The sequence below is a fragment of the Juglans regia genome, chromosome 14, assembly GCF_001411555.2.
Source record: "Juglans regia cultivar Chandler chromosome 14, Walnut 2.0, whole genome shotgun sequence".
Taxonomy (NCBI): Eukaryota; Viridiplantae; Streptophyta; class Magnoliopsida; order Fagales; family Juglandaceae; genus Juglans; species Juglans regia.
In genome coordinates this window covers 1,836,367-1,851,615 of record NC_049914.1, presented here as the reverse complement: position 1 = coordinate 1,851,615, position 15,249 = coordinate 1,836,367, and the positions used below count along the sequence as shown (strand labels likewise).

At 33.1% G+C, this 15,249-nt stretch overlaps 1 protein-coding gene across 1 annotated transcript; it reads right to left on the bottom strand.

Annotated features, from left to right (window-relative positions):
* Positions 1-881: 881 nt before the first annotated feature.
* LOC109009226 (putative ABC transporter C family member 15) lies at positions 882-9,940 on the bottom strand. Its single transcript, XM_018989621.2, has 11 exons — positions 9,676-9,940; positions 5,467-7,829; positions 5,237-5,323; positions 4,250-4,900; positions 3,667-3,831; positions 3,022-3,316; positions 2,538-2,752; positions 2,021-2,326; positions 1,657-1,720; positions 1,325-1,564; positions 882-1,245 (listed from the first exon to the last, which is right to left on the bottom strand). The coding sequence occupies exons 1-11, from the start codon at positions 9,704-9,706 to the stop codon at positions 1,118-1,120; spliced, it is 4,545 nt and encodes a 1,514-aa protein (XP_018845166.2). The 5' UTR covers positions 9,707-9,940; the 3' UTR covers positions 882-1,117.
* Between the last annotated feature and the right edge of the window lie 5,309 nt (positions 9,941-15,249).

Sequence of the window (15,249 nt, the reverse complement as noted above, 5' to 3'; positions counted from 1 at the left end):
AAGCAAGTTTTTTGAAAATGACTAAAGTTGTGTTTGGATGTTGAAGTAAGTTGAGTTGAGTTGAGTTGAGATGATAAAATATTGTTAGAATATTATTTTTTTAATATTATATAATATTATTTTAGAATTTGAAAAAGTTGAATTGTTTATTATATTTCGTATTGAGATTTAAAAAATTATAATGATGAGTTGAGATGAATTTGATAACCAAACTCACCCTAAATTAATTAAATGTGGACGATAAAAAAGAAAAAGAAAAAGAAAATATAGGTACCCTATCTTTTATTGGCAGAAATAATGATTAAAGATAACTGCTATAGATATAAAAAGATTATATAAAAATAAATTCATAAATTGACGTGATTTTACGTGATCTGTTAGATCTATTTTATAATAAAAATAATTTTACAATCTGACGTATGCATCAAGCCACATCAATTTATAAATTTATTTTTATATAATCTTTTTATAACTAAAATATTTATCATGATCAAATAATGCTGATTAAGTCGTTACAGGTTATTGGATGGATAATTATAATTTTCGCAAGGATTGGGGGACTCCCTTTATTTTTCCTTGTAAGCATACGGTCTTGGAAATGCAGTACTTGAAAATAAACTGCAATGTCTTCGCTCCTGGGGCTGGTGTCTCCTCGTTTGGTTACCTTCCATCTAATTTTAAATTGAATTTAATATTTTAATATTTAATTTTTAAATTATTAAATTTATTTCAATTTAAAACCTTCTTATATATAATATCTATAATTTTTTTAACTAAAAAATTTGTTATATGCAGTGAAATCCATAATTTTTTTAATTTTTTATAAAAAAATATTAAACTTATTTAAACATTCAAACATTTTTTAACTCAATTCAGATAAATTTCATATAATACTCTTTACTACTCAATTTATTATTGCTATTCATAGATAGTTCAACTGATCAACTAACTCATTTCAACGGCCAAACGCAGCGGATCGAGTTACTGCACCTAAGGTAGTCGATTCCTCTCCCCCAAGTCACGGTCGTGAGAACAATCAACCATTTTCTCGGAAGGTATGATCTCTGTTCCTCCACCGAATTTGATTGATACCTAGATATTCTTTGAAGCGGGGGAGCTAATTATGCATGTTTGCTAAGCTGGTGAAACTTTGTGATCTTGAGGAGTACTCCTGTATGAGTTTAGAGAAGAAAGATTCCGACCGTTTTAGGAGCTTTCCTGGTGTGTCAAATTCTGCAATTCTTCCTGTTCAAACACAAGTTCTTTAGTCTCTCATTCGATATGTTCTTGGTATGTTTTAGTGAAGAATTATATATATACTTACCTTCGCTGAGAACCAAAACAAGATCGCTATCTATAACCGTGTGGATTCTGTGAGCTATAGTGACAACTGTCCGATCTTTGAACTCTTTACTAATGATCTTCTGTATCACTCCATCGGTTGCAGAATCAACGGAGGCTGTCGCTTCGTCCAGTACCAGAATGCTACTCTTTTTCAGCAAGGCTCTTCCAAGACAGAATAACTGTCTTTGGCCCACACTCCAATTTTCTCCGTTTTCGACCACTGTTAAGAAGCAGGCATGTTAGTTTTGGTAATTTTCTATTTTTCAATGCATACAATCAACTGTTTCCATGGTCCATTTTGATGAACCTGACCTGTAGAATCCAACTTCTCTTCCTTAGCACGCACGAGATGACCTAGCTGACATTTGTTTAGAGCCTGAAAAGTTTGGAAGCTATTTCAGTGTACAATATGGAAACATTGATAATGAAGACTCTTTTCTTGAGTATATTTATATTTAGATATTACAAATGATCATTATGAAACTTATTATGGAAAGTTTGAATTTTTACTCTTACTGGGTAATATGCCACTCTTGAAAGATGCTGTGGATTCTTTGTTTAATTCATTATGAAACTTATTATGGAAAGTTTGAATTTTTACTCTTACGGGGTAATATGCCACCTCTTGAAAGATGCTGTGGATTCTTTGTTTAATTCATAGGATAGAAACTATTACCTCCCATATCTCATAGTCAGAATATTGCTTTAGAGGATCTAGGTTTGCTCTAACTGTTCCCTCAAACATTGCTGGGTCCTGCGGTATGATGCTAAGCCTTGATCTTAAGTCATGAAGGCCTATCTTGCAAATGTCCACGTTGTCGATAATGATGCTGCCCTCTCTGGGTTCAACAATCCTGAAAATTGCTTGTATGAGGGTTGATTTCCCACTCCCTGTCCTTCCTACTACACCAACTTTCTTCCTTCCAGGAAATGTGCAGTTAATGTTTTTTAGGACAGATGGAAGATGTTCAGCATAACGAATCTGCAAGGCAGTCAAATCAATGGCATGTGTCAGTAAATGCAAGGCAAACTTAGGAGGATAGGTTGAGGATTTCTTTTGTCAGATTTGTCAAACTACTATGTTGTTACTTCTTGGAATTTTGTTTATGATGGATGGATCATAAAAATATATTTGGTGTTGAAGATTTTGAACTTTGTTTTGTCATGGTTTTAGCTTTGCTATAAAGGCTTACCTGCAAATTTTTGAAGCAAATTGTTCCAACCTCTGGCCAGTTGTTTGGTGGCCTGCTCTCTTCAATCACGAGAGGTGCTTCACTTGTTATGTTCGAGTACTGAAGGATTCTTTCAACAGATATCATCTTGTTTTCTGCATTGCATATGTTCCATATGACTGAAGCTTGCAAAACATTCAAATTGATCCCGTATGTTACTGCCAACCCTGCAATGCCTGTTAAAAGCCCAATTCCAGGTAAGTTTTCTCACTAGATTCTCTTATTTCAGTATCTTCTGAAGAAACTATTACTTGTATGAAAAGGGCCAATTAATTGGGTAAGCGTCTACTCCAATGCCTTCTTGTTATGGAGGCATCTATCCTAATTTATCCTTCTCTTGGAAATTCTCAAACCCCAAGTATAAGATAGCAAATGATTTTCATTAAATTTACATTCAAGGGCAGATTTTCTGTAGATAGTTTCTAGAAAGATTACAGAGACTTACTTGGATTGATAATTCCTTCGGGGAGTGTGACTAGTAAAACCAATGAGAAGGCAAACACAAAGTTAGATAGTAAATTCAGTCTGAAAGAAAGCCATTCCATTGATGACACACTGTGAAACCACGGCCTTGAGTGGTTGTCAACAAGACCAAGGTTTCCACCAATGAAGCGATTTTCTTGATCAAAAGCACGGATTGTTGCAGCTCCTGCTAGTGATTCAGCAAAGTGGTGGAGGATTGGTGCTCGTTGAATACCTGCCAAGCGGGCCAGTTCTCTTGCTGTTGGTATGTAATATTGCTGAAATAATCACAATTAATCATTGATCAGAATCAACAGGTGCCAACCCGGGCTCATGGAGGGAGTAGAGAGATAAAGGTCATTCCAAAGCTATTTAGAAACTCTGAATTTCTTTTCGTAGTGTAAAAAATGGAACAATTGTTGATTATAAGTTTTCAAGACATATTTTATGGCTGTTTTTATCATTTATCATTCTGATTCTTTTTCCCTGTTGGCAGCATAGTTCTCGTTAATAAACATGATGAATATTCAGATTGGTTTAGAAGTCAAGTTTTTTTTCCCTCATCATTGTTCCCACATATGAAGTAATCATCTCTGGTATGTCTAGAATATGAAAGAAAGTCTCTTACTTGGTACCATATGCAGATTGCCGTTACTGGAATGAAGATGACAAATACTTCCCATGCCACCTGCGACATCACTGCAATAGTTCCTATAAGTTGTATTATTGAGAAAGCACACCAACCGACTCTTCCTGCCAATTCCAAGTCCAGCACACTCTGATCTGTAGATACCTGCAAGTAATGTAACTTAAGGCTGTAAGTCTTCTTGAAATATATTGTTTTGGAATTATACAATATGTAGGCTGTGACTAAAAGGTTTTTTTGTTATTTACCAGTTTACAAGGTGAGGAAGGAAGAACTTTCCTCTTTAGTCTGTTCTCTCTTGGAAGCAAAAACTTGCTGTATATAACCCTTACAAAATTTTAATTGCAACAATTACTTTGTTTTTTTCTGCTGGGTATTGCAAGCTGCAACTTTCCCTTTACTTCTGTCTCTTCTTCCCCCCCCCAATTGCTTTAGTTATTTTTCTAACGTCTTAGTAATATTTTTTCAATAAGAAAATGATAGTAAACTTACTAATTGCATAAATCTTATACCAAGGTAATACTAATATCTACACAATTGAAATCAACATTAAAGTAAAAGTTACCCGGTTCAAAATTCTTCCAAATGGGGTTGAATCAAAAAATGCCATTGGTGCCCGGAGTACGCTATTAAGCATTTTCATGAAAAGCTTTTGTGATGTCCAAAGTCCTGCTAATGCTACTAGCGTTGCTCGCACCAGCACACAAAGCGAACTTCCCACAGCAAGTATTACATAAACAAGCAATATGAAGTTCATTGACAGTTTCGGTTGAGTCTCACTTGTGGTGGGAGAAGCCCATGCCATCCAGTAATTACTTGCTATCTGTAGTACTTGGAATGATGACTGTGCCATAAGGATGAATGGAACTAGGGCTCCACTTTTCACGGTTGTCAAGTAAGACCAGTAAACTTCTTTTCCAATACTTCCTTTCTCTCTTTCCTCATCTTGCACCAATTTACCTCCTTTTTCTCTTATTTCTAGAGAGAGATTATGCTCTGAGTCATGTTGTGTGTGCAGAAGGTCTCCATTTGAAGTTGAATCTGTATTGGATTCATCATCAGCTGTTGGACATGGAGATGTTCTGCTTGAATTCTCAACTGTAAGGATTGACTCTAAAGCTTCGCTATGAGCACCAACTAAAACTTCAAACCCTATTTGTTGCTTTAAAAGTTCTTCGAAATGTCCAGCTTGTACTATTCTCCCATTTTGCATCACCTGTTGAAATTTGTCAGATGCAGTCCATGAACCACAATCGATAGCATTGCAAATTATTCAAAATTTGGAACTGCAAAGGTAAATTTCTTGTGAATTATATGTACATCAAAAATAAAATTAACCATACTCCCTTCTTGTTCCTGACTATCAGCAGAGTTCTCAAAAAGTGAAAAAAATTCTAGAATCAGAACATTTGCTTCTTTTCCTGGCATCCTTTTCTGAGTTTTTTTTTTTTTTTTTTACCTGTGCTCTAGGATCTCTTTTTTCAAACAGTCGAAACTATAATGTCCTATTCTTTCATCTTCAAATGACTAAAGAATGGAATGAGAAATTTACCAGAATAAGGTCTGCTGCTGGAAGAAACTCAACTTGGTGGGTAACAAAAAGTACAGTCTTTTCTTTGAGAATCCCCATGAGGCATTCCTGCAGAATGTATATGAATTAATAACCAAATACTAAATTCAATTGCATTGTTGCTTCAAACTAGGAGATTTGATTAGCTGTATAGTTACAGGGCCAAATCAACTGGCATTGTCATACGACAGCTGCTAACATGGTCTACTAACCTCAAAGATTTGGGTGCCTGTATGAGCATCAACGGCACTGAAAGGGTCATCAAGTAGATATATATCAGCATCCTGGTAAACTGCACGAGCAATCTGTATCCTTTGCTTCTGTCCTCCACTCATATTTATCCCCCTTTCTCCGATCTCTGTTTGGTCACCACAGGAGAAAAGTTCAAAGTCCTTTTCCAAAGCGCATGCTTTAACTGTTCTGTCATACCTAGTACTGTCATATTGATTTCCGAAGAGAATATTCTCCCTGACGTTTCCTGTCAGTATCCATGGAGATTGAGGCACATAAGCCTTGGTACCACTGATCTTCACTGTCCCTGACAGCTTTAGTATCTCTCCAAGAATGCTTGAGAGCAGGCTAGACTTCCCTGATCCCACAGTTCCGCATATTGCCACCTTCATTCCCCTCTTCACATTTAACTGTATTCCTTCAAGAGTTGGGTTGCTCGACTCAGGATCCCAGCTGAATTTCCCACTGTCGACCTGGATGCTAAACTCTGTTTGGTCTTTTGGAACATACTCAATGGCGTCATTTTGAATTTCTTCTTCCTGGAGGTAGGAAGTAATTCTGTCCGCAGAGACTTTTCCCTGTGCAACTACATTGAGCAAGTCGGGCAAACTGAATATTGGGTCTTGTAGCATTCGGAAGGTGGCCAAAGCAGCCAAGATTTTCCCAGCTGTGAGTTCAATCCCCAGTAGAATACATGTTCCAAAAGTTATTACAGAGATAAATGTGGGTGATCCCCAAAAGATAAAAGCTGTCAATGCTGACAGTCTCAGTGACTTCCACAACCAATTATACTCTATTTTCCTCAATCCTTCTAACATTTGAAGGAACTGACCGTCCCATGCTTGGAGTTTAAGAGTCTTCATGTTTCGAAGAACTTCTGAAGTGGCTTTCATCCTACCGTCTTTGGCTTCCATGATCCTAGTCTGGTATCTCTTCTGAGCTCTTGTAAGTGGTATATTGCAAGCCATAACTGTAAAAGTTGCAGCTATGGCACCCAATGAACCCAAGCCTAGATTTGTATGTAGAATGTAGATTGCCAAAGAAATTTGTATAGGCAGCATCCATACTATGTTTAAGTACCACATGAAGTCTGTAATTCTTTGGATATCTACACTCATATAGTTGATGATCTCTCCACTAGTATGGCTTTGGCGGGATCGGCTTGACAGGTGTAAGCCCTTTTTATAAATGCGAGATATCAGAGCAACTCTAAGGCGAAGGCCGAGTTGGCGTGCCCCAAAAATCCATTGCCTCTGTGCTATTGTCTCAACCATTTTTGCTCCTAAAAATGCTAGTGCAAGAAGGTAGCCACTCTTTAAACTCTGGGTGCTCTTCTCTGATAAGAAGTTCACAAAGTCATCAATCAGGTATGGACCGACATACGATGCTCCAGCACTTACCACTGCAAAGAATGCATTGATTGCTGCTTTCTTCCTGATAAATAAATAAATTGCCTTGTAGATGGATGGGTTTGTAGTTCCATCTCTCACCTTAACCTGCTCTAGACTCTTGTTGAACGAGCAGGAGAGGAACCCTGCAGAGTCCCTGATATCAACGTCTGGGATTTCATCCTGTTCGAGGGGTTTCTTAATCCCAACTGCAAAGAGTGGATTGAGCCAAGAAAAGGTAACCAGTTGGATAAGAGTGGCTTTCCCGTATATAGATTCCCTTCTGTGTTCCGAAAGTATATAATCAGGTTTTGATCCATTGAGAAGTGGCTCAGAAATGCCACCGGTGGGAATGAAGACGAAGCCTGTCTTTCCTCGGATTGAAATGCCCAAGAGACACGTCGATGCTATCACACCAAGGATGTCTGCAAAATCTCGTATTCCAAGTTTGACATGGTTTATTATTCTAAAATGGGTATCAAGAGCTGTGCAGATGATGGACAACAGGAAGCTGCAAAGCCACCATGCTCTTAGAATCCATGGGAACTTAATGTTCCCTTTATTTGGGATTATGTATACAGCAACCAGCGAGATTACACACGACAGCGCTAGCGAAATCTCTGATGAAAAAACCCAAGCCTTAGAGTTGCAACGAGTTCCACTACCACTGAGCAGCACCAGTAGCATTAAGAAATGAGTCCCCAGTAGCAAACTGGAACAAATCATAGCAGCCTTATAGGCAATGCTCAGTTTTATCCTGATGGGATATTTTTCATTAATACTTCTATCCGTAACCTTTGTTTCGCGTTTGAAAATTAGGCCTTGAAGTTTTTGTGCAAGATGTAGTAAGAAAATCGCAGAGAACCCGAGTTGGAAAGCTATGCTGACATGCTCCCACAAGCAGGGTGAATCCAGCTGCGGCACCCATGCTGTCCGAAATTGACGAATCTTCTCTTCTGTCAAATATCAATTAATGCATGATCGGCAAGGTGAACGTTGATCTAAAGCTATTAGTAAATATCAAATAGAAGTGGAACGATCAAAGATTGTTCATTTGCAGCAAAGATTAATATTAATGCATTCGCGACACAACGTGAGATTTAGTATTTCTATTTTCCTCGAAACTGACATCCTTTCGTTGCTGAAGAAGGCCGGTATTTTCTCGGTCGTAAAGTCTTGTTAATCTCCCTGAGGTTGTTTGGTAAATTGAAGATCATGATCCTCACCTCATTATACTTCATTACTATTCACAAATTATTAACTACTTTTTTACTATTATTTATTATTTTTTCATTATTATTCATTAATTTTTTCCTACTATTCACAAACTATCTATATCTATCTATCCATCGTCTTTTGTCCTCTCGATGTCATCCTGATCTTTGTTCAAGAAATCAAAAAAGAAATGCAGATGAGTCCTATGTCGGCTAAAAAAGACAGAAAATTTGAAAAGTCTGTTGTCCCTATAGTACTTTTTTTCTGGGTACTTTCCGTCTCGGCCCCGCTCCCCCAATTATTTTTATTTTATTTTTTGCTTGAATCAAAGATACAATTGCCCTACTTCTCCAATCTCCACCGTAAACGAACAATCTTAGTTTTGGAATTACGACCTTTTTATATTCTAGCTAGGCTGATTATGAAGCAGTACTCCATCTGAAAGTACCTATTCGTCCCAACAGATGCCGCCACATAAGGGAGTAATAATGGTAGGCGATTCAGTTTCTAAACATGCATACAGGCTCCAGAGTACTGGCGAAAGATTGAAAAAATAATAATCTTTGTGCATATGAAACTACTCAGCAATGTGTTTGGTCCAATCAATAATATAAAGAAAAAAGACTTGGAAAAGTACTCTACCTAATTTACATAGTACCTTTCATATATGTATTATTCCACCACTAGGAAATTATTAGTCCATAGCCATAGGATTTATATATCCACCACTAGCTAGCTAGCAAAAATGTCGTCATCTAGTTAGGTGAGTTTACTGGAGAATGATGCTGGTGGAGCAGTAATCAAGCACTAGAGCCTTAGCATAGTTTGCACCGATTCGAGATACTTTGGCGAGTAGCTCTTGATGAGTTTTAAGAAGTAAAAAAAGTTCAAGAATATTATTTTTGGTCCTCGAACCATGCGTTGGATTTTGTTTTGTCTCTAAAGTCTAAACTAGTATTGATTGTTCCAATTTGATATTTTCAATAATGATATCATTGTCTTAATATATACCATCATTACGCCAATTACGCAAAGCTGTAATGAATTTAATATCCCCAAAATAAATATAGAACAATTAAGTAAAACAAAATTTTCATGTGGTCTTCAATGTACGTACGTCTGTTGTTTGAGAACATGATCATGAATATTAATTATAGCATTGAGAATTATCATAATCCGCAATGCTAAATTGAAGTTCATGACTGAAACTTAAAAGTACTTGACAACACAGAGTTCAAGAACCAGAATCTTATTCAAATCAAACGATGAATCAAGAACTTAACAGAATGAAAGGGGGAGAGAGAGAGAGAGAGAGAGAGAGAGAGAGAGAGAGAGAGAGAGAGAACATAAGAATAAGCTGGTTGTCTATGCATATTAATGTCTATGCATATATATCAGTCAATAATCTGCAGCTAAAATAACAAAAACCAATCTTTGTTTCACATTTTCAGGACATGAGTACTCTTGATTAATTACATCAATCATAACAGCAACTAAACGTAATTACTTGCGGGTTAATCTGCTTTATATATATATATATATTATTTTTGAGGGAACAATTCCTTGGGATCAGTGGCTAGAACTTACGTGGTAAAGCGAGCATGTCCTCCCAGACCATGCTTAATTCCGGCCTCTCCTGCAGGCTGCAGATAGCTTAGAGCTTCAGTACTCTTCCTTGTACGTACGTACGTAGCTGCTGATGGAATTTATATGTATACTGAAGGAAATCAGGATCTCGGACTAATACAGAGAGCTTCGAGAGCAAGTTTCAGAGAGTTTGAGAGATCCTATTAGTTTGGCCATTCATGGTAAGGGGTGGGAGCTGTGATAGAGAGAGAGAACAACTCTGAAACTCGAACACCACAAAGAATACCTGTATACTAGGAATTCGTTTTATATTATGGATTAATTACAAAATTAATCCCTCTATTTTACGTTTTTTACTTTAAAAAAACCCAAGTTTTCAACTTTTGCACAATCAATCTTTTTGCTTTTAAAAAACTTTTAATTAAGTCCCTCCATAGTCCATACTAAAACTTTTTAAAAACATCAATTTTTGGTTTTAAAAACATCAATCTTTCGGTCTTAAAGTTTTTTTTTTTAAATAACAAAAAAACCTTTTACAATTTGAGACCAATATAATAAAAAAAATGATATTTACAGTCGTAAGTGTACAAGTATCGTGCAATCGTTTTGAAAAAAATAAATAAATATAAAATCTATATAAAAAAAAAAAATTAATTTTTAATCTTTTTAAAATAATTATATAATAATTATATATTTTATAACTATACATAATATTACTCATTAAAAAAAAAAAATTCATGAATCATTGTTTTGCTCGAATTTCTGGTGCTATAAACCTTAGCTATCCTTGTCGTTTTCAAATTAATCATGATGTCGTATGTCTGAGAGTGTAGAGAGAGATATCACGTGGAACTAATTTGAGGCGGCAGTACTGGCTGGTTATTTGTTTTTTTACGAGTATCGGCTGTTTGTTTTGACTGATGTTGGAGTTTTCTACAGGTGTAGTACTGTACATTGAACGCATGTGACGCGTAGCAGTAAAATTAGGAATAATGATAATATTATCACTTTTCTATTATCTTTTATTTTCTTTTTTAACTTTTTAATGTTTTTTTAATAATTAATAAAGTAATTATTAGTAAAATTATATATTTTTTAAATTTTTTTGAAGATATTAAAAAAATATTTAAAAGAAAATAAAAATAAATAAATATATTAAGAATAATAAAATAATGGTAAAAGTATTCAAATTCTATCATTACCCATAAAAGTAGCGCCAAGCCGAAGTAATGGGTGTGCTCTGTACTCTTACAAAAGTTGGAAGACATGAAACCTTAGTGATGGGTGTCGATCATAAATTAAAGCTCGAAAGTGATCAGAAAGAAATAAATGGCTTTAAAACAAAGCTGCAGGAGAGAACCACGACCCCCCACTAACGTGTTGCTGAGATGATCGATGGAGAGTGTTGCATATAGATCTATCTTACTTCAGCTTTTCAGTGGCCCAGAATCCTTCCAAAATCACAAGAAGCTTTCATGGGATTATAATATATATTTGTTTATATGGTTTGCAACAGCTAGCTCGGGTGAGATCGTTTAGGAAAATTTTTCTTCTAAGCCAGTTTGTATATTAAATTGTATATCAATATTAACATGTAAGATATTTATTTAATAAAACAGTATAGATTGAGATATAAATAATTTTTACGAGATAGAGAATCTTCTTTTTCTTTTAATTTTTTCTTTTTTTAATAAAAAATCTATATCAACATTGATACGTGGTGCGTCAAATCGATTGTAATTAGCAAGTTTCAATCATTTATAGGTACATGAATATATGACATGCACATTGAAGGGAACCTCATTGTTGTCTTGATAATATGATAGAATAATTCTACTTGTATCCCCACAGATTATATTTTTTTTTTTTTATTTCTATTTTTTCTATAATAAGTATGTGGTGTATGAATGAGAAGTAAGACAATTTAATTAGTTTAACAAGAATAAAATAAAATAAATAAATAAATTTAAAATATATAAAGTATATGGTACTGTAAGACAATAAATAAAGTAATGCTATATACAGTCGTGAAGTACACAAATATCATGCAGCCATTTTACAAAAGAATAAGATTAATTATTAAAAAATTAATTATTTTATATAAATTTCATATTTATTATTATTTTTAAAATAATTATATAATACTTCCACACTTATAATTACAACTATATATCATTTCTCAATAACATCCAATGATCATTGGTTTCTTTCATGGCGAAATGGCCAGCACGAGTACGTAATTAATATTGAGATCTGCGACTTTATTGCTTTCGAATAATTATGAAGGACTCGGGGATTGTCAGGAATATATCCATTTTTATTTGGCAAAATCCAAATCCATTATGGGGAAAAGAAGCTACTTTAATTTCTTTCCTTTCCTTTTTCTCATTTATTTCTGTTGTAGCATGCATGGTTGGAATGCAGCAATATTAATTAAAGCAACGTTATATATAGTAATGAAGTATATAATTATTATATAATTATTTTTAAAAAAAATAAAAATTTTTATTAAAATTTTTTTATATAAATTTCGTATTTATTTATTTTTTAAAAAATAATTATATGATATTTATATACTCATAATTGTAATTATTATTTTTTAATATTTTTTTTTTGCAAGTTTCATAATATATTAGGTCGAAGCCATAAATCCCACATACTTTTAATCTCATTAATGATCGAGGGTACACTTTTAGAAAGTGTACTGATCAAATTAATTCAAGGGAATGGTAGCTGTGGAGTACGTAGTACTGATCAATAAATGAGAAGTACATTCTCTTCATTTGACTGATCGATCCCATGATGTTGTATTACTTACATGCATATAATCTTTTTTTCTTATTATTTTTGATATTTTACATGGAGATCAACAATTATTTAAAATTAATTTTAATTCAGTCAAACTATATCAACCAATTGATTGTAAAATAAGTTACAAAATAATAGTTAAAATATCATTATTTTATTGTATTTGGAGATATAATGTATATATATAAAGTTGAAAGGGTCCAATGATAACGAAGTGATCAAACTTGGAAATTAACTTGAAATTTCTATACTAATCCACAGGAAGTTGCATTGCAAGTTTCTATATATAAGCTGGCCATGATTCTTATTTTAAAAAAAAAAAAAAGGAAAATAAAAGATGAAAATTATGATCAGGTGGTTCTGAAACGCACGTGTTTGGGTGGACTGGTGGTTTTCCAGGTGGACTACTAGCTAGTTGCAGTCAGTCAGATCCATAGGAAGTGATGTTTCAACATTGAATAATTGGTAAAACGAAGATGTCGAGCACAATTATTGATACCATGACCACTTTTTATGGGCCACTTCTTTAATTATCGATCATCACGTGGACCTCTTCATCAATCAATCTTCATGTTTTGGTGCATCACCACTTTCTTCACTCTTTACTATACCATACACTAATATATATATATAGATATATATATATATATATGAATAATATTATATATAATTATAGAATATATAAATATTATACAGTCATTTAAAAAAAATTATTATTAAAAAATTAATTTCTTTTCATGTGAATTTCATATTTATTCATTTTTTTCAAAACGACTGCACGGCACTTATACATTCATGACTGCAAATATCATTTTTCTATATATATATATATATGTCTCTAAATTAGTAGGTGGCCTGTTTCAACTTTGAACCTTTTGGATCCAATAGCTGTGAATTGTTTTCCCTTTTTTCGGCTTTTGTATTTTTAATTTAAGAGAAATGATATTTGCAGTCGTGAGCGTGCAAGCGCCGCGCAGTCACTTTGAAAAAAGTAAATAAATATGGAACCCACATGAAAATAAATTAATTTTTTAATAGTGGACCTCACTCTTTTTTAAAGTGACTGCATGGCGCTTGCGCACTTCACGACTGTATGTAACATTACTCTTAATTTAAATCCATAGTTGTATACAAGTACTTATCTTGGTACGTAAGACTCCGACAAGGGACAAATATATATATATATATATAGAGAGAGAGAAATAATTTATATAAGTCTCAAATAGACAAGTCATATACAAATCCTTGTAAAAAAGTAGAACTCACCTTAAAAAAGTGTAAAAAAAATTATTATTTATTAGTAAGATCCATTTTTTTTATAAAAAACTTGTACGAGACTTGCCTATTTAAAACTTGTATATAGCATTACTCATATTTATATATATATATATATATATATATATATATATATATATATATATTACATTTAGAAAGATGCGGAGACAAAAATATTGTTGGTGCCTCTTTAGACTCGCGAGGGATGCATCAAATTATTGTAAGGGTATTCTCACAATATTGTCATGACGCAAATTAATGATCTATTCCATCAACAATATATTTCATTTAATTTGTCAAATGTTATTTCGTTTATTTTATTTTATGATAATTATTATAATTAATAAAATTTTTTTATAAAAATAAATTCACAAACTGACGTTACTTTATATAATACGTTAGATCTATTTTATAATAAAAATAATTTTACAATCTAACGTATTACATTAGATTATATCAGTTTATAATTTTACTTTAATCTTCTCTTAATTCAACTACAAATCAATACGATCTAAATTATATTTGACATTTTTTATGATTTTCAATTGTGGGATACTAGCTGATATGTATGCATGATTTAAAGAGCATCATCGTCTCCAAAAAAAGAAACTTGGAATTATGTCCAAAATCTCTCTTATTTTGGTTCCTACACTTGGCAGGGAACGATTCCTTTACAAATCTAACTTTAGGATGAACTATATAGATTGTGTTTGAATGTTGAAATGAGTTGAATTGAGTTGAATTAAGATGATAAAATATTGTTAGAATATTATTTTTTAATATTATTATTATTTTAAGATTTAAAAAAATTAAATTATTTATTATATTTTATATTAAGATTTAAAAAAATTATAATTATAAATTAAATTGACTTTAAGATCCAATTTTTAAGCCGTGAAACATGCATTGATGGGAAGAACTTTATGCATGCAATGATTCGATAAATATAGCATTCCAATTACCTTTTTTCCACAAGGAAATTTCTGGCACACTTTCGCAAAAGCTGCAAGCAGCTTTATTGCCTTGGGTTCCAATTATTTTTATTGTCATTTGTATCAGCAGCACGTCCCATCAATATGTACTTGAAGATTCAAGGACCGAATATATATTTTAAAAAAAGTAATGTCAGGTGCATGCACTATACTACCATGCTAGCGCACTCGTTTTAATTAAAAAAATTAATTTTTTTAATTAATTATATTTTAAATAAAAAATATTTTTATAGAATAACTTATAAAATAACATTATTTTATAAAATAATTTTTATTTTAAAATATTATTATGAAATATACTATAGCGTTTAATTATTATTCTTTGGTTTGTATGTGTAATCACGAATAAGCAGCCATTCATCGATGATAAGATAAGTAGGATTTGTCCCTTTGTGCGTAAGCATGGAAGGTGTACATTTGTCGCTTACACACACATATCTGTTAGAACATTTTTATTAGATTAATTAAAAGTTAAATTTATTAAGTATTTAATTATTAG